This window comes from Python bivittatus, unplaced genomic scaffold, assembly GCF_059951505.1.
Source record: "Python bivittatus isolate LINGU-HERP-01145 unplaced genomic scaffold, Pbiv_v1 ctg000350_np1212, whole genome shotgun sequence".
Classification (NCBI taxonomy): Eukaryota; Metazoa; Chordata; class Lepidosauria; order Squamata; family Pythonidae; genus Python; species Python bivittatus.
The window spans coordinates 20,102,501-20,120,650 of NW_028277074.1; the positions used below are offsets into that span (position 1 = coordinate 20,102,501).

Below are 18,150 nucleotides of genomic sequence, written 5' to 3' on the forward strand. Positions count from 1 at the left end.
ATTAACTGTCAAAGGCTAAGATCTCATGAAAAAAAGAAGAGTTCTTAAAATTAATATAATTAACTACAAATGTAACTGGGAGTTTATTTTGGAGTTTCCTACAAAATAGGAAAAATATGGCAGATAAATACAAACAAAATCTTTTCCTTTTTTAAATCTGACATATTTGATGTAAATTACAGTTCTGAGTGCAGTTCAGGTCCAGTTGATTAATAATAATTTAATTTGTTAGAGATTCTGAGAAGTTGCCTCAACTTCATCTTGAAATTTAGTATGGAACAGGGTTGGAAACATTTTCTTTTCTCTCTTGACAGTTGCGTTTAGAGTGTAGCTGCTTATTCATTTTGCCTAATGTCAATACCAGCAACTTAATTTATTCTAAAAAAATATGGAAAAATTTACCCACTCATATTTTATAATGTATAAAAAATGGCAGCTTTTTATTTCTCCTTCATCTTTTGAACCATGTCCATCTAATGTATTTCTTTTTCTCCCGAAGTGCCACTACCACATAGACGATACAACCATGAAAGTACCTCTGAAAGCTTTACAAGTTGTGCCAGCTTAACACCAAATAACAAATACAAAGAAGAGATCTATGATTCCGGCATTATAAAACACAGCAAAATGGAAAGCAGAATATGTCCAGCACACCATCTTATTAAAGAAGAAAATAAAGTAGTTTTCAACAGAGATTTTCAAGAAAAAAACAGCATTAGTGAAAAGGCCTTTTCAAACTCCTTATCCAATTCCTTTTTATCAAAATCAGAATCTTTCCAAACTAAATCAATTGGACAGTTAAGCCACTTTGTCCCAGTTCCAACAGTATATGAACAAGCAAGAAGAATTTATATGAAAGAACCAAAATATGAGGATATTGCTCATCAGGCTACAAATCTAAGTGAGCTGGAATCTGAGGACAGAATGACTGCAAAGCTTGATAGTGACCCTGAAAGCGATCATACAGTGGATGTAAGGCACACAGGACAAGTTCCGCTTGTCTTTCTGAACTACCACCGAGTTTTAACCAAACATGGCACATTTCAAACTTCTTCATGCATGGCGGCAGGCCACATAACAGAAAATTATGGACACAATTCTGAGGAAGTAAATATGTTTTACAAAAACCAAAGTCCCTCATCAGCTTCTTCCCCTGAAACTCACAAGGAGTCTGCACTTCCTCATTATATTGGAACTTCTGTAATAATAGCCAGTGGGAGGTAACAATAACTGAGCTTGTTATTAAATTAAAAATAAGCAAATTGGAATAGTTTCCAGAAAGCATGAATATGCATGGCTGCAGCCTGTAAGGAAAGAAAAGGTCAAGGTCTGGGGGGACAAATTTTTAGGTTAGCCATCTGAAATAATAATTTAAAGTCAGGCAAAAGAAAGTATCTAGCTTCAGTGTTGTTTTATTACCAATTAATCTCTGCAGGTTGGCTCTGCCATCAAGAAGCCATGTAACAGATGATATTTTTTATTATTGTTAGAGTTTACACCTTAGCTTTTACGAGTATCAGTACTAAGATGGTTTTCTTACCAAGTTCAATTCTACAATTATAATATGTTAATACACCTGCCAAATGGACACAATTATTTATGGCAGTTTTTGTCAAGTAATCTTTATTCGGTATCCTGGGAACATTAATGTTTACAAATTACTCCTTTTAATGCATCTGACTTTAATACATTTTATCAAGGCGGTCAAGAATTGCCAGCCTGCATGACAACTATGCATCTTTGAACAATGACAAACTCCATGCTTACTGTTTGGAAATGTCTACCAAAGAGTTGATGACTTTCACACTGTAGGAAAGTTATTATGATATGAACCTTTTAAAAGAATCTCTGAAAAACAAGAAGAGCTTTTTCCTATTTCAAATACAACTTCTAGATAAAAAAAATAGATCCAAGTTTTCCTTTAACAGTGATCCAAGAAAAAAGGTGTATTCTGTACATTTTGTTTGATAATGAGATTTTAATTCTAGTTTGAGTTTTTTTGTGTTTAGTCCAGCACATTATGGCACTTGGGTTGTTAAGCTATGATAAAATGCATTCACAAAAAGAACTAATGATAATATGAGACTCCACAGGCATGTACATTTTATTTTGCATTTTTAGTATAATACATACTATGTTGATTTTGTTTTCCTATAATATTGAGTCTGGAGAATAACATGGTCTAAATACAGGAAAATATTTTATGTTCTAAGTATATTTAGTAGGTACTGTTCAGATCCAGATGTTTGTGGGCGCTCCAGCATACACACATAGGAAACAATAGCAAAAATTAATACTCATGTGTTCCTGCTCCTGATATTGATTGCAGATCACAGAAATTATTGTGTGCATGCAGTTACTAGAATATGGTAGCTATTAGCTGGACATAACTATTGAAACACAACACATTTTCCTATTTTTGATAATATAACAAAAATATCCCTAATACATACACACACGTGCACACACATGCATGTGTATATTTTATACATATATGTATAATATATACTGACATGAAAGAATACAATTTAATTTTAATTGATTAGTTTTTTGCCTAGCTGAAACAAGGCCCTTGGAATGTCTCTAAATAAATGAAGTATCATTAGAACGTGGAGGATGTCCCCCAAACAAAACGAAGTATTGCCAGCGCTCTGAGACAGAACTTAAGGTTATTTCTGTAAAAAGTCTTGTGTATCTTGTGCAATAAGCAAAACAACTTTACTGATTGCGCCTTGTTACAGGTCAAATAAACATAATAGACATTTTCTTAAACCTTTTTCCTGCAATAAACTTCATTTGCCTTCTGATTTTAGAAACGTTTGCCACTATGGGGAAAGAAGCTGGTGTTAAAGGAACTGTTTGTTCTCAGTATTATCCTATTAAATCATTGAGTGTGCACTTTTTTTTTTTTAATAGTGCCAAAGTAGGGAGCTTCAAATTCCAAATAGAATTAAACTATTTGGAAATTTGAAGTAAGTGGTTTCCAAAATGCAGAAAAGACTCTTCTGGGAATTCAAAGCACCTTCTTACCAGGACCCATCATTCATTATTAGCAGTCAAACTGTTCTCCCATTTCAATATTGATATATGGAACACTGGATTTCCCTTTTGTGTGCAAATATTGTGGCCTTGTTCCTTCTTTTTGCAAATTTGATCTTTCAAATTTAAAACAAAAAGTGAGTGCTTTTAAAGGGATTAGGTGCCATTTTTTGTATTTGGAAAAAGACATTGTTTTCAGTGTTAAAGAGGCTAACCTTGGCATAGTTTGAATGGTTTTAAATTACTTTGTGCATTTGTGTGTGCAGTTTGGATCTTTTCATCATGCTGGAAATGTGTGCTGAAAGATAATGATTAGCATATTTTTCAAGTATGTGACTGCAAAACCTGAGCAACGCATGACTAGTAATTGGTGACATGTCTCTTTGATTATTAAAATAGGAATACACACACATGTACACAAATAATCCCCAAACTGCATACCTGAAACCACCCTAAATTTAGTTGGTTTCTATCAAACTCTCTTTTAAAGTAGAAAATTTGTGCATTGGAAATTAGATTGTTAGCTTATTGTTATAATTTCAGTACTCAAAATCAACTGTTATTAGTATTAGGTTGACTATTTGCAAAATCAGTGAGACAAAAATTAATGTCAGGAACAGGCTTTCATTTTATTTTGAAGCAGAAGCTTGATTTTCAGAATACTATGAAACCTTTAAGGAATCACATCTAGAGATTTGAGATGCTGTCTGTGTTAGCAATACCAGAATAATTGTTTGTTACTGCTCCAAAATCACAACTGAACCCTTCTCCAAACTTACAAAGTTAGAAATATGCTTAATTTACTCAGGTTACTCAGGCAATTTAAACTTGACAGTTATATTTATATTTTGCAATAATGTTGAGTGAAATGAATTTTTTTTCCTAATAGCCAGTCAAAAATAACAAGCTGCAAATTATTGTGCATTTCCTGAAATAGTAAGCATTGCTGAAAACAGCAGTGGTAAGTAAATCCTGTAGTAATACCATTACAAGACTGTACTAGAATTAGTTGACTATGTTTTAAACCAGTGCCTATTTCTATATACATTTAGGTAATGTTCTGAAAGAATATATTTATGCTAAAACATGCATTTTTATTTTGTTATATTAAAATGTGTTTCCTTTTGCAACCCTGGCTGTTAACTGCCTCATAAAAATAAATCTAATAGACAACTATATGATAATCTACATATCTTCTATAATGCCTTTATGCACACTATGTTTATCTTGCGTTAAAAGAAAGTATCAGGAACCATCATATTCTAATTGCAATACATGGTCCGCTATTGTTCAAGTAATACCTGTTGCTCTAAAACAACTTTTAAAAGTGAATATACAGAAGGATCTTCTGTCATGCTTCTCCATATTCTATAGCATATTAATCTGATCCATAAAAAATTACATTGAGAAAAACAATGCTGAATTATATTTTCCACTATAATAATGTGATATGGTCACACTTGGAATTTAAACAAAGAATTCTGTCTTCAGAATTAAAGACAGTTGTCAGCTTATAAATTATCAATATCCAGAAAATATAAATTACTATATCTGTATAAGAATGAAAAGATTTGTACTGAATATTTACAGACCAAGCGGGAAACCTTTTCATTGTGACTTTTACTCAGTTGTTTATGATCTATATGGTACTATTTGGATAAGAGTATGGAAAATGGAATAGGAAAATATAAGCATGTCTGGATCATGTCGATAGAAAAGTTACACTTTCATGTTTCATAAAAACCTCTGTTTAGTAAGCTTTATAGATTCTAGGGCTGTGCACTAATTTAGGACAAATTCTGAACCCCTGCAGATGATGGTGATTCATATGGCATCTGCAGCCAGCCAAGGTGATATTGTGACACAAACTGCATTACACATGTAAGTCATGATGATTGTGCCATGACATCATGATGCACGTTACACTTGTTCCCCAATCATACACACAGAGATGTCTATGGTATTTCAGGGTAAATTTTAGCTTTCTTGTTCTATCCCCAATTAATGAATTTTCCATTAATTTCTGTCTCCAATATATAGTTCCAGAAATTTGCCATGTGTCAGGAACTTTTTTAAAACAACATCCCTTTGGTTCTTGCTTTTGTAAAATGCCTTGGTAAGAAGGAGAGGGAAGGAAACTACTGACAAGTCTACCTTAAATCAGAGTGAATCTTGTGATCCAACTATTTTCTCTTGTCCAATCACAATGTCTTATGAGTAACAAAGAGTTTCAGAAAGGATCTTTAATATCACTGTGTCCCATCTGCCATTAATAGAAGAAAGAAACAGTAGCTATCTCATTGGCTTATACAAGTTGGGTGGATGGATGGATGGATGGATTAGACAGAGAGATAGAGACAGAGATAGATGACTGAATTCTGATACTTCCTGTTCTTAGCCAACATTTCTGCTGAATTCTGCTGAATTCAAGAAGGGGCATCATCATTCCCTCTGATCATTTTTTCTTTTTACAAAAAATCCCATGAACCTATTTGCAGTTATTCCTCAGCATTCCATTTTCACTGTAGTTTTTATTATATTTGGTCTCAAAACAAAAATGTTACAAATATTTATGTTAACTTTTAAAGAAGCAAAGTTTGAAAACCTTTGCAGCAACTTCTACGTTTGGCAAATTTAATATAGATACTAGCTTTCATGTAAATTTTGTTGTGAAAAGCCAAAAAGTTACATCCATTATAAAAAGCTGGGTTTTAAACCTATGGTTCTAGAGCCCGTGCATCAAGAGTTATGAAATTTGCAATGCTTCTCCAGTTATAACATTCTAACATTCATGTAAATTTCATATCACTCTGATTTTTTGTTATTTAATATCCATTTATTTTTCCTTTATATTTTTTCTACTTAATGCTCCAGAATTTGAATCCATTGGACTGGCTACTCTCACCACCATGCCACCAACTGATATAAAGTAATGCATCTTCCAGAGCTGTAAATCCAGTAATCAAGTGGGTTCAACAGTCCTTGCACAGTCCTAATTAAGTGTGTTTTAATCAAGCAAAATACAAGTATGTTACAGGAAACTACTTCCACACTGCTGCCATCTACCTGGACCTGTACATTAAGTTAGAAAATTTTACAATTCTTCTACTTGTTGAAAATCACAAGCAGCATCATTCTGTTCTGGAATAATAGAGTTTCCTTTATATGTAATGAAAAAAAATCAATTACTTGGCATTCAGAATATGAGGGAAAAAACCCCACAATACAGTCTATTATTGTTGAAGAATATTTACTCCTTTAAACTGTAAATTTCTTATGCTTATTTATTATGTAAGATTAACAAGTTAAATAAAATATTGTCAAAAGAACAAATAAACTTTATTTTGTTGGTTTTAAGCATGTTTATGAATAAATGTCACATCATTTAACATTTATTATATTTTTACTTCTAAAAATTAAGATCTGTCTAGCAGTGGAACAGGTGACCTATGGAGGTTGTGGTTTCTCCATTTCTGCAGGTTTTAAAGAGGAAGTGGACAGCCGCTTCTTACGGATAGTTATTTGCTTTTACTGCAGATAGCAATGGGTTGGACTAGATTGGCCTTGTGGTCTCTTCCAGTTCCCCAGTTCTGTGATTCTATGAACTATTCTCACTGATGTGAGAGAATTACCTGGTAGTGGGACATGCCCCAAACTAATTAAATACAAACGTGAAAAAAAGGAATTAGAGAGGCTGAAGTTATAACTGTGGTAAAACATGGCATATTTAATTCATATAGATTTCAGGCGGCACTGACACAGTTCATGTCACTGCCCTGGAAATCACTGCATTGTATGAAGGTGGGAAAAACTGTGGATGTGGTATTAATTATTTAGAAAGAAGTTGGGCCCCATAAGATTGATACTTTGTTCTTCAATGATATGGTTAAAGGAAAGAAAAATGTGTCATGTACCTGAAGGATGCAGTACAGCAAACATTCAGCTTGGGCCAAGACTTCTCTTAAAAAAATAGAGAATTTCAACAGAAAAGGTTAACTTTGCAAATAAAGTAAGGATCAAATTGCATATTAAGTGATTTTATACAATACAGTAAGCATATGTGTAGACACCAGGATTGGAATCTTAGCATTAGTAGAAATATGAAGATTTATTTGTTTGTTTATTTAAAAGCACTTTTGAGCTCTCTGAATTTTCAGGAATATCTCATTTGCTGAATTCCCCTTCCTCCTCCTCTATTGATGTGAATAACAATAGGATTTTAATTTGGACTAGTGTGGGCTGGTAGATTGGGGGTAGATTTCCCAAGTACTAAAAGATGAGGAGACCAGGAGCTAAACATGCAAGGCAAGGAAGGAAGAGAGGAATGAAGAACAGGGAAGAGGGAATATGTAGAGTGGAGATGGTAAAGTGGAGAAGCAAAGAATGTAGAGAATGGTTAAGAAAGGATGTGAAGCATAAGGAATAGTGTAAGAAGAAAGTGGTGGAGGGTGGAGAAGGGAGGAATGTAGAAAAGGAGCAAACAGGAAACAGGTGACATAGAGACAGTAGATAATGAAATGGGGAGAAGGAACTGAAATAGGGTGGAGAGACAAGAAAAAAAAGGAGAGACATCTAGAAATAGTTTAATAGCTAAATGTCTTGGCTACATGATGAGCAAGACACTTGACATGGAGGTTCTTTGTGTCATCCCATTGGTGCTGGGACTAGGAGCAAGGAAAGCAAAAAATATTGTTTGTCCCTATGTTCCCACCATTGTTGGAGAAGAACTTCACTAGAAAACAATGACAGAATAGACTGGAAAGTTTCCATGAATGTATGCAAATCTTTTGGGAATTAGGAGAAGCCTTAGTGAGACCAACATCTTGAAAAAAAGAGGGGAGGCAGGCAATATTGGATTGTTGGTTAAGGCAAGTCATGCACCAAGCAAGTATGGGAAACTGAAGGCTGAACTGAACTTGGTATCAAGGTGCAGTTCTGTCTGTAATAAAGCTATGATCTTTCATGACTTGGTTGCGAGGAGTGAACAGACACGGCATGTATCACTGAGACTCAGCTGGGCAGAGATGGTTGAGTAACTTTATCGGAAATTTGGCCACCAGGATTTGGGGCCCTCTAACAGCTGTGATTCCAAGGTTGGGGAGGAGTGATAATCCTGTGTGAGATGTTAATTGTTACTGGACACCCCTGCTTCACAGGTGGCTGGATACAAGTTTCTGTACCTGAAATTGGAATGGCAGGACAAGAGACAGATCCTCTGGTGTACTGCTTTCTCTATTGCCCAGCATTTTCCCTCCTGAGCCACTGCATTTCATCATAGGACTGGTGTTGGATTCTCTCAAATTAATGGTGCTGGGAAATTTTAATCTTCATGATTTGGGAGCAGGACCCATAGTAGGCCAGGAATTCATGGCCCACATGGCAATGATGGGCTTGTTTCAATTGATATCTGATCCAATTCATATAGAGGAACACATGCTGGATCTAGTTTTCACTTCAGAACAGATGGTTGGTGATCTGAAGATGGAAGACATGGCTATTAGTCCTCTTGCCATGATAGGTAATTTCTGGACAGACTGTGATTAACTGCTATCACTGATGTCTCTGCCTTCATTCATCAATTCTGAGGGCAGGGAGATTAGTTTGGGAAAAGGAGGGACATTTGTATGATGTGCCTTTTCAAGCAGGCCCTGGGCCAGGATGGTTTGTGATGCTGCCTGAATAGTTGTTAAATTTTTCTTCTATGCATTTCTCCAATGTGTTGTTAATACTATATTTGGGTCCTTTGTTTTTTATGTTTTAATCCAAAGTATGTTGCTTTGACTCATTTTTGAGTAAGTGGCCTTAAAAAGTAATAAAGTAGTAACAATTAATGCTGTTGTTGAGATGGAGAGTTCTGGAATAGGAAAAGGTCCTGATAAAGAAATACAGAGATGGAACCCCTCCTTCATGTTGTCTGGCATCAGAAACATAAAAGCATCTGCAAGGGGTAGAATATCTGACTTCTTTGGGAAAGAAATGAAAATTCTATCCTCTCTGACATCCCCAGGCAGGGGGAAACTTCTCTAGTTAAAGAAGAAATGGAAATACCATCCTCCTGCAATGACATGGTATGAGGAGGCAGGTAGAGAAGTTTGAATGGAGGATATTTGTCAGTTCCAGCTGATGCAGAAGAAGTTGCAGAATGGGACACAGTGCCATCCAGCCTTACATGACAGGAGAGATGGAAGGGTAGATGCATCTGACATGTCCAGGTGCAGTGGGGGAGGTGCATAAGGAGATAGCGTAGGGGCTGAAACTGGCAAGATGGAAGTCAGTGCTGTTCAAGCTAGACAGAACTACAGTGTAACATGGAGCAGGTGAAATCCTCAAGAATGGAAAAAGAACAGGCAAGAATCCATTGACTCCAAAGATCTATTTCTTGTCTGCAATAAAACAACATTTAGCAGTTGTAAGTCCTTGAAGTTTCTGCTTCTGTTTAGATCTTGAATGAAGGGTTCACTTTCTGGAAGAACAAATTTATAGCTGTGTCTGGCCTGAAGTGTGACAAACTGGACCTATTGTGGGGACTACATGTCCCTTCCTTTTGTGAGGACTTCTGAAAAGCTGGTTTTCATCTGCTTGTGCAATGGTGAGATTTACTATAATGTGGTTTTTCACTGTGCAAGAACTAACTCTCACACTAAGGCAGTCCTGGTTGCATGGATGCTGACAGAGCTTTCAGGGATGCACGCAACTAGGGATGGAGCTATGCCTTCCTACAGGGAATAAAAAAATTCTTACCCTTTCTCTGGAGCAAGTTGAGGACCACAGGAAATGAGGACATTTTGCGGCCTCCCTCCTTGGGGTAAGTCTCCACAGAGTATGTAAATGAATTTTTTAAAAAAAATTTCAGTACCAGACAGATCTGCAAATAATTACTTCATATAATTTAAATTAGGGATTTAAAATAGCCATGAAAATTAATGTAATTATTTTATTCTTTTAAAAAAGTTAGATAGCAATGCATTAAGCAAAATGTAGTTTAAACAATTATCAATATCAGTGTGGAAAACATTAAGTACCAAAAGTCGACATCTTCATTTTCAATGAAAGGAACAATTTAATATCTAGTAATACACCGACAAATTATCCAGCCTCCAAAATGCAAGATACCACATCCTTCATTACAGATTAGCATGCTTGCTTGTTTTAAGGCTTCTTGGATTCATAATTAAGCCAATACACTTATTTTTAGATTCTTTGTGAAGTGAACCTTTACTTATACAATCCTGCTAAATCTGCATGTTTTGGGGCAGAACTTGAACCAAAAGATAATATTTTAAAGCCTACAGCATTCATAAAGAGGCCAGGTTATCTCAATTCCCTAGTATGTTGGAACTGTTTTAAAATTATAGATTGGGTGTTTGTGTAGACTACAAACCAAAAATCAATCCTTAAAAGCCATTGTGCATCCAAGATTTTTGAAAAATATCTTTGAGGATGAAAATATCACAGAACCATCTTTATTTGGATTTGAATATAACATCAAAGAAGATCAGTGAACCTAAGCAATCTTACTGAGTGAATGACAAATGTGAAAATTCTGAATTAAAGCATAAAGTAAGCTACAGCAGATATTGTAGCGTTACCGGTTCTGTTAGTCTTAGAAAAAATTATAAATTAATCCTATTTGCACAGATTGCTCTTTATTCTTTGTGGGGTGACCTAAAGAAAGGAAGCCAGAAAATAACATTATGAAATTGGGAAACATAAAAAGAACATGTAGAGTTCTACTGAATTAATTCTAGAACTGTTTAGTTGCAAAACTTGTATGCACCAAAAACTGTGAAAAGTTTTGTTTCCAGCATAGCCTAGGCAAATCTCTTTCAAACAGCTAAATTCACTTTTGATCATTTATTTATAATTGTATAGCATATTTTAAAACTGAGTTTCAAAAAAGCATACAGCCATTTACTCCCTACATTAAAATCAGCTGGTCTATTATTTTAATAACCTAGATTTTTTTTGCAAAACACTTTTCCTTCTAAAAAACAGAAATAAGACAAAGTAGTATGTTAATTAGTGCTAAAAGTTACTATAAGCAGAAGTCTGAAGAATATGCATCATAAGATAACAGAGTTTCTTTTGAAAAATTCCAAATGATCCATGTCAGAAATTAGGTATTATTGATTTTAATACTTACTGCAATGCTTTTTTCACATTTGTACAGAATCTTGAAAGAAAAGAAAATAAACAGGGAAAGCCTCCAAATACCAGCTCACTGATATGAGGACCTTACAAAAAGCTGATTATGCAAAATTAATTACTTTGCTTAATATATTATATTGTTATTTTCTAGCCTTAAAAAGAAGAAAAATTTTGATACTGCCTTAGCTAAGCTCAGCTCATATTATGTGCTGAATACAGAACAGTCTGCTAAGTGAATGGTTGTTTTACCATGCTGAAAAACTATTGTTTAGGAATTATAAGATTTCTCAGCATATCAAAAGAATTGCCATCTGGATGCACAGTCATAACATCTTTGCCTTCCTCATAAACCTGAAGGAATCCAGAATCATCAATTCCAACAATCCACACCATTGGTCCATCATCATTTCTGAGTCGGACTTGCTTACCACTGAAATGGAAAAGAAAATTATTTGCTTAATACTAACATATTAAATTTCAGTCTGACAATTCTACTAATAATGAATCTCTCTCAGCAAAATATCGTTGGTGTCTGATTATTCTGATTATCTACATTCACTTGGTGTAAACATCCACATATAATGATGTATTTCATTCATCGTACAGCAAATATCCATCCATATAAGCATGATAACTCAGTGTCCCAAGGAGCTTACTATGTACACAATACTTTGGGAAAATAATTATTAACAAATGCATATGGATTTTACATAGGATTCACATGGAATTTACTAATTGCCTATCATCATAATGAATAATGTGAGAATTTCCTGTACCTGTCTTTTACTTTACATAACTACTTGTTTAAATATTAGATCTAATTCTAATATTTCTAATTTCTAATATTTTTCAATACTGATTTATTAATTCCTAGTCTGTTTTTAGCCTTTTAATTCAAATTAGTAGCCAGAAATGAAGACTTTATGAAGCAAATGCTAACATTCTGACATATTTTAAATTATATGTGTTGAACACAACTTTTAATTAAATATGTCTATACATAGCGAGATACATACTAAACAAACTACGATAAATAATAAAAATAAAAACCTGGTCAGTCACTATTGCTTTAAGAGACTATGCAATTGTAATTGAGAATAAGAAACTTAGTCACCTGTGCACCCAGTACTTATAGTACATGGGAAGAATTCCATTTGGTCCCTCCTCCTGAAAGGTGTTGATCAGATTTTCCAGTATGGACACACTTCTTGCAATCAGGCAGTCAGCATTTAAGGGCTCTAACATTGTATTCTTTATCTTATTGTGCTCCAAAATGAGATCATTGATGCATATAGTTGGGTTGCTATTATTTACATTAAATCCACACCCTAAGGAGGAATAAGTCATGGAAAAATGGTATACCTGTTATGTATATCTGAAAAATTATTTCCTTTATTATTGTAATAAATGCCCATTCCAAGTCATTCATACAGCTATAAAAATCCTTTTACAGATTTTCCTAAGATATTTGTTCTTTCTAATGATGAAAGATGACATAAACTCATGTAAATTGAAACCCATCTCTTTTGCTAAAGACAAGACAGTATGATCATATAAATTATTTTAAATAATTAATCACTGACAACAATGCTTGCCCCTTTCTTCCTTCTAGCAAAAGTCAGTTCAAACAGTTCCAAGACAATCCACATCCAAACAAATACATTCAAAGCAAGTTTATAACTGAAAACCAAGAACATTTCCAAAGAAGTAGAGACCCTGGCATTTGTTATGTGCTAAGGTCATAATTGTCTAGCCATCCTAGTTTATATGATCTTGGAAGCTGTGAAACATGTATTTGCTTCCCCACCTAGAGTTACCTTGCTACATTTCACTATAGGAAGCCTATCTCTATATACATATATTGTTTGGTATGAATGTGTGGATGTGCCCTGTTGAATTCCAGGCATTCAACAGTTGTGAACTGTTAAGCAGAGCGCAGACAGGACTCTGAATGCAGGCAGAAGTGTTTTTTTAAGACCTATGTGGCTGTCTTACTACTTTTCACATCTCTAAAATTTGAAGTTGCTCCAGCTCAGGAGTAACATATAGGTTTTATAAAAAGAACATGTAGAATTCTACACTTAAATCTCTCCTCTCACTTTGATGCTTATTTCTCACCCCGCTGTCTCACAGCGAAATAACATTTGGCAGAAAACCACTGAGTTTAAATAAGGATTAAACTCGGTAGCTAAGGATTTTCTTGATTATGCCTCTTGAGTGTGGCTCTGTGAAATATATTCACTTGTTTTTCCCTTTCCTAGTAGCGTTGATCTTCTGCTCAATGTGCTTGCCAAGGAAACTCATGGATTTCCTTTGGTAAGAAGTATATTAAATTTTCTTCTAATAAGAGTGTGCTTATTAAATACATCATTAATTGATTGTACTCATACATTTAGTTGAGAAAGATTTTTATACCTTTATATTTAAGAAAGGTCAAGCACTACAGGATGCGCTATGTAAAAAAGACAATTTTAATCCATATTCACAATTATCAGAATAGAATTGATGGTGCTTCCCCCCCCCCCCATATTTGTTTTATCAAGGCTGGGAAAAGAAACTGATAATGTGACTGCTTTTGATATGTATTTTTTTTTTAAATCCAAAATATTTAAAAGACTATCCACTAACCACAAAACTGAGAAAGGCACTGATCCCATCTGGATATAACTGTTTCTATTTTTTTTTCTAGTGAAAAGATCTGAAACTTGTAGAAAACTTCAAAATCTGTCTTTCTTTCTGCATGATTCTTGAAACATAGTGTAGAGATACTGGTCATGACAATCAAATGGAAAATCAAAAAGAAAATGGTTCTAAAAATACAAGTAAGACACTAAATTGTTAACAGTATATTCTTATCTTAAAACAAAGAAGATTATCTGGCCATAAAGCAAGATTTGGTGATGAAAACTGGTGATCTAGAGAAGTAAAAAACTGGCTTCCTGATAACAGTATACCATGTTTAGTTAGAGCTCTTCTGAGGTTAAGAAACATTTTACTGCCTTTATCCCAGTGGGATTTTGTCATGAAACAATCTCTCTTCCTCAGATGAATAAATTATCTTGCAAATTGTGTGTTGGGATAGACATATTCCAGGTGCATATTCATTACAGTTCTAGTGGATTATAACCATGTTGTTTATTTTGCTGTGTGTGTAAATAATAGTCCCCCCCCCAAAAAAGTTTAAATAAATTGCCATAATGGAAATTTCTGATATTCTTACCAATAAGTATATGGAACATATCTCCCGTTAATGTGGAATTTACTAAAACACCACCAAGTTTCATAAGGTCACTGTAGTAAATATCATTAGGCCATTTTACCCGGAGATCTATATCCTAGAAAAAGAAATTTGTACACAGGTAAGTATATCTTTGAAGCTAGAAAATGGCTTATCCATTGTCCACTGCTTGCAGCTCTTAGAAAGGAGAAAATCACCTATCAAAGATTATGCGATTTAATTCCTTCTTAAAACTTTTTAAAGAAAACAAGGGTTAATTAATACAGAGAACAAATTCAGACAAACGTGGCACTTTACCAGATATACTTCCAAATATGTTTGACTTCAATTTCATGCATTTTTTTTTATTTTGCTACTTTGTGGGGTCAGAGTCCAAAAGATAGAATACACCCACTCCTAATTTAGCAACTACCTCAGTTAGCAACTATTCACAAATACAACAGTAATAAAAAAATTATTTTCCAACCAATGCATGCATTTATGACCAAATTTTTATGCGCCTGACAACACAAGCCTTCAGTGTGAAACTGATTAAGGTCTAGGCAGTTTCAGGCAGCATCATAACCAAGGGGAGGGTTCTAGTCAACTAATTAAGGTTATAGAACTGAGCTTGTTAACTTGTGGTTAACACTTTTTAGGGAAGCACTGTGGAGAAAAGCAGCTCAAAAAGAGATAGCTTGCTTAAGCAATCTCTCCATTCTGCAAGGGAGCAAAAAAAGGAACAAAAACAGATCAGGCACAGGACACTGTACAGGAGAACTTTATCTGAATGAGACACCAGCAACCAGCAATCTTTACAGTCTCTCTCTCTCTCAGTCATGTGTTTGCTTGGCGACCATTTTGCTTAATGACAAAGTTGCTGGAATGGATTGTGGTCACTAAACAAGGAGGGGGTGTATAATAATCTGAAAGTAAGAGATTATCTATCTATCTATCTATCTATCTATCTATCTATCTATCTATCTATCTATCTATCTATCTATCTATCTATCTATCTATCTCATATTTTACAGGTATTTCAAATTTAGAAATATTTTGTACAGTTTAGCAATACAGACAGTTGAGATACCCCTGTAAATAAATGTCGTCAGCATAGCACCCAATACACTTGCAAAGATTTTTCTCTGCCAAAATTGACCTTTTTTACATTGTTTATTTTAAAAAAAGAAAGAAAATGAAAAGCTAGCTCGCTGCAAAACTTTTTTAATTACAAGAATATCTCTGGGTTCCAAATGGACCTCTTCAGTTTCCTTAGAAAATAGAAAGGAAGAAAGGAAAGACATTTGAAGTCCAGTACTTTGTTCAGTTGTTCCCTACACAGAAAAGGAGAATAAACGGAGGTAGTAGGGACCCTCCTACAGAAAGGAGCATAGAGGGGACAGACAGCATTCCAGGAAGCTGCTCTCTTAGTTGGTTACAGTCCCCATTGCAACCTCCTAGCAACTATTTTGTAACCCTACTTCTAATGGTAACCATTTTGCTTGAGAACTTGCAGCATGTTCTTAAAATTCCAAGTTCAGGAAACTCTGCTGAAAGGTATTACTTCTTTCTCTTTCTCTCCTCGTCTCTCAATCTCTAACAGACTTTTACATTAATCTTCTAAATCACAGAGCACTATATTTTACCTGAAACCGCACCATTCTATGTTTACTGCACTGGAGTTATAATATCTTAAAGTTGGAAAGTGTTAATAGAAGACAACCACTAGTCTATATGAAAGGCTACTGCATTCTACTGTAATCAATTTCATGTATAACTATGAGCAAATCACTATATACATGTAACAAAGGAAACATGTTTTCATCAACCAATCCAATAAAACACCAATGTCTTAGAGTTTGCCAATACTGAGAATTGCTTACATTCAAAGGAAATAGATGAGGTGTTAAAGGTAGGTAGTCCTCTACTTATGACCATTCGTTTAGCAACTGTTCAAAGTTACGATGGTGCCAAAAAAAGTGACTTATGACTGGTCCTTGCACTTACAACCATCGGAGTGTCCCCGCAGTCACGTAATCAAAATTTGGGCGCTTGGTAACTGGCATGTATTTACGAGGTTACAGCATCCCAGGATCACATGATCGCCATTTGCAACCTTTCCAGCTGGCTTCCAACAAGCAAAATCAATGGGGAACTGCATGATTCACTTAATTGCAAAAAATGTCATAAAATCAGGTGTGGTCATGTGACACCTCAATTAATGACTGCACTGCTTAATGATGAATTTTCTGGTTCGTACTGTGATCATAAGTCGAGGACTATCTGTACAATGTAACAAGTGCTAATGATAATATATCTGATTCCCTCCTGAAGAAATATGGTTAGTCTTTTTCTTTAGAGCTCAGCATAAACCTTGTCAACATTAAACAAGATATGAAAAAAAAAAAGCATTTTAAAATGGAAGAAAATAGACACTGAAGTTTCTTCAATAAACTTCTCAAGAAATTATCATGTTTAGTTTTTCTTTTTGTCAGTTTCCTTCATCAGTTTTATAACTAAAATAAAGTGCACTCAAAAGTTCAATCAAATCACATACCCATCCTGATTACACTAATTCAGGTACAGTGCATATTTAATAAAATTTCACAGAATCATAGAATGTAAGGGCTGGAAGGGACCATCAAGATGATTTAGTCCAAACAATGCTCAGTTCAGGAATCCACTACTATAGCATCTCTGAAAGATGGCCATTCAGATTCTGTTTAAAAATCACTTGTAAAGGAGATTCCATCAGTTTGTTCCAAAATGTTAACTATGGAAATACCAACTAAAAGGACAAAAATTAGAATAATAAATTCATTCTTATTTATTTAGAAACATTATTTAGAAAACGTATATAGACACCAATCTTAAATACATAATTCCGGGCAGTAAACAATCCATACAAAAACAATATATCTCTCCCCTCCAACCAACTAATATAATTCAATACAAAAAAAGAAAACCAAGGCATTATATATCAATTTTACAAAAACACACATGTATAGTGGCCTCTCCTGACATCTTGGCCCAAATACCTGGGGAAAAAGCCAGGTTTTAACAGCCTTCTGGAAAGAGAGTTGGGGCCATCTAAATTTCAGGGAGGAGACTGTTTCATAGGGCAGTTACTGTGGCAGTGAAGGCACATCTCCTTGGTCCTGCAAGATGACACCGTTTAATAGAGGGACCTAGAGTATCCCAACCCTGATAGAATGGGCAGAACCCTTAGAGACAGACAGTCTTACATGCTATATGGCCCCATTTCATGTAGGACTTTAAAGATGGAAACAGCACCTTGGACTGCATTCAGAAGCATGATGTAAGCCAATGGCATTAGCAGTGGTGTTACATGAATGAACATTGAAGCACCCAAAACTGCACATGCCACTGCATTCTGCACCAGTTGAAGTTCCCAAGTGTTCTTCGAGGGCAGCCCATGTATAGTAATGGCTGGCTGGGGACTTCTGGTAGTTGAAGTCCACACATCTTAAAGTCATCAAGGTTGAGAAACAGTGAACTAAGGCATGATTGACAGTGAGCAGGGCCTTCTAGTCCAGGAACAGGCACAACTGGCACATAAGATGAATCTGTGCAAAGGCCCCCCCTGGCCTTGGCTACCCCCTGTTCAAGCAGGAACTCTGAATTGAGAAGAATCCTCAGATTATGCAACAACTCTGGGGGAGTGTTAACCCATGTTAAAGTTAATGAAACAGAATTTAAATATGAAAAATCACTGGATTCAGGAA

At 35.0% G+C, this 18,150-nt stretch overlaps 2 protein-coding genes across 2 annotated transcripts in view; one reads left to right on the forward strand and one right to left on the reverse strand.

The window, feature by feature from the left end:
- SIM2 (SIM bHLH transcription factor 2) overlaps positions 1 to 1,227 on the forward strand; it is a 49,348-nt gene extending 48,121 nt beyond the window's left edge. The window contains exon 11 of the mRNA XM_007423336.2: positions 500 to 1,227. Coding sequence (XP_007423398.1) covers positions 500 to 1,224 — 725 coding nt within the window. The 3' untranslated portion in view covers positions 1,225 to 1,227. The remainder of the gene's footprint in view (positions 1 to 499) is intronic.
- Positions 1,228 to 2,241: 1,014 nt separating this feature from the next.
- The window catches only part of HLCS (holocarboxylase synthetase), an 88,868-nt gene continuing 72,959 nt past the window's right edge, over positions 2,242 to 18,150 (reverse strand). The window contains exons 10-12 of the mRNA XM_007423330.3: positions 14,408 to 14,522; positions 12,302 to 12,515; positions 2,242 to 11,617 (exon numbers count right to left, since the gene is read on the reverse strand). Coding sequence (XP_007423392.1) covers positions 11,449 to 11,617; positions 12,302 to 12,515; positions 14,408 to 14,522 — 498 coding nt within the window. The 3' untranslated portion in view covers positions 2,242 to 11,448. The remainder of the gene's footprint in view (positions 11,618 to 12,301; positions 12,516 to 14,407; positions 14,523 to 18,150) is intronic.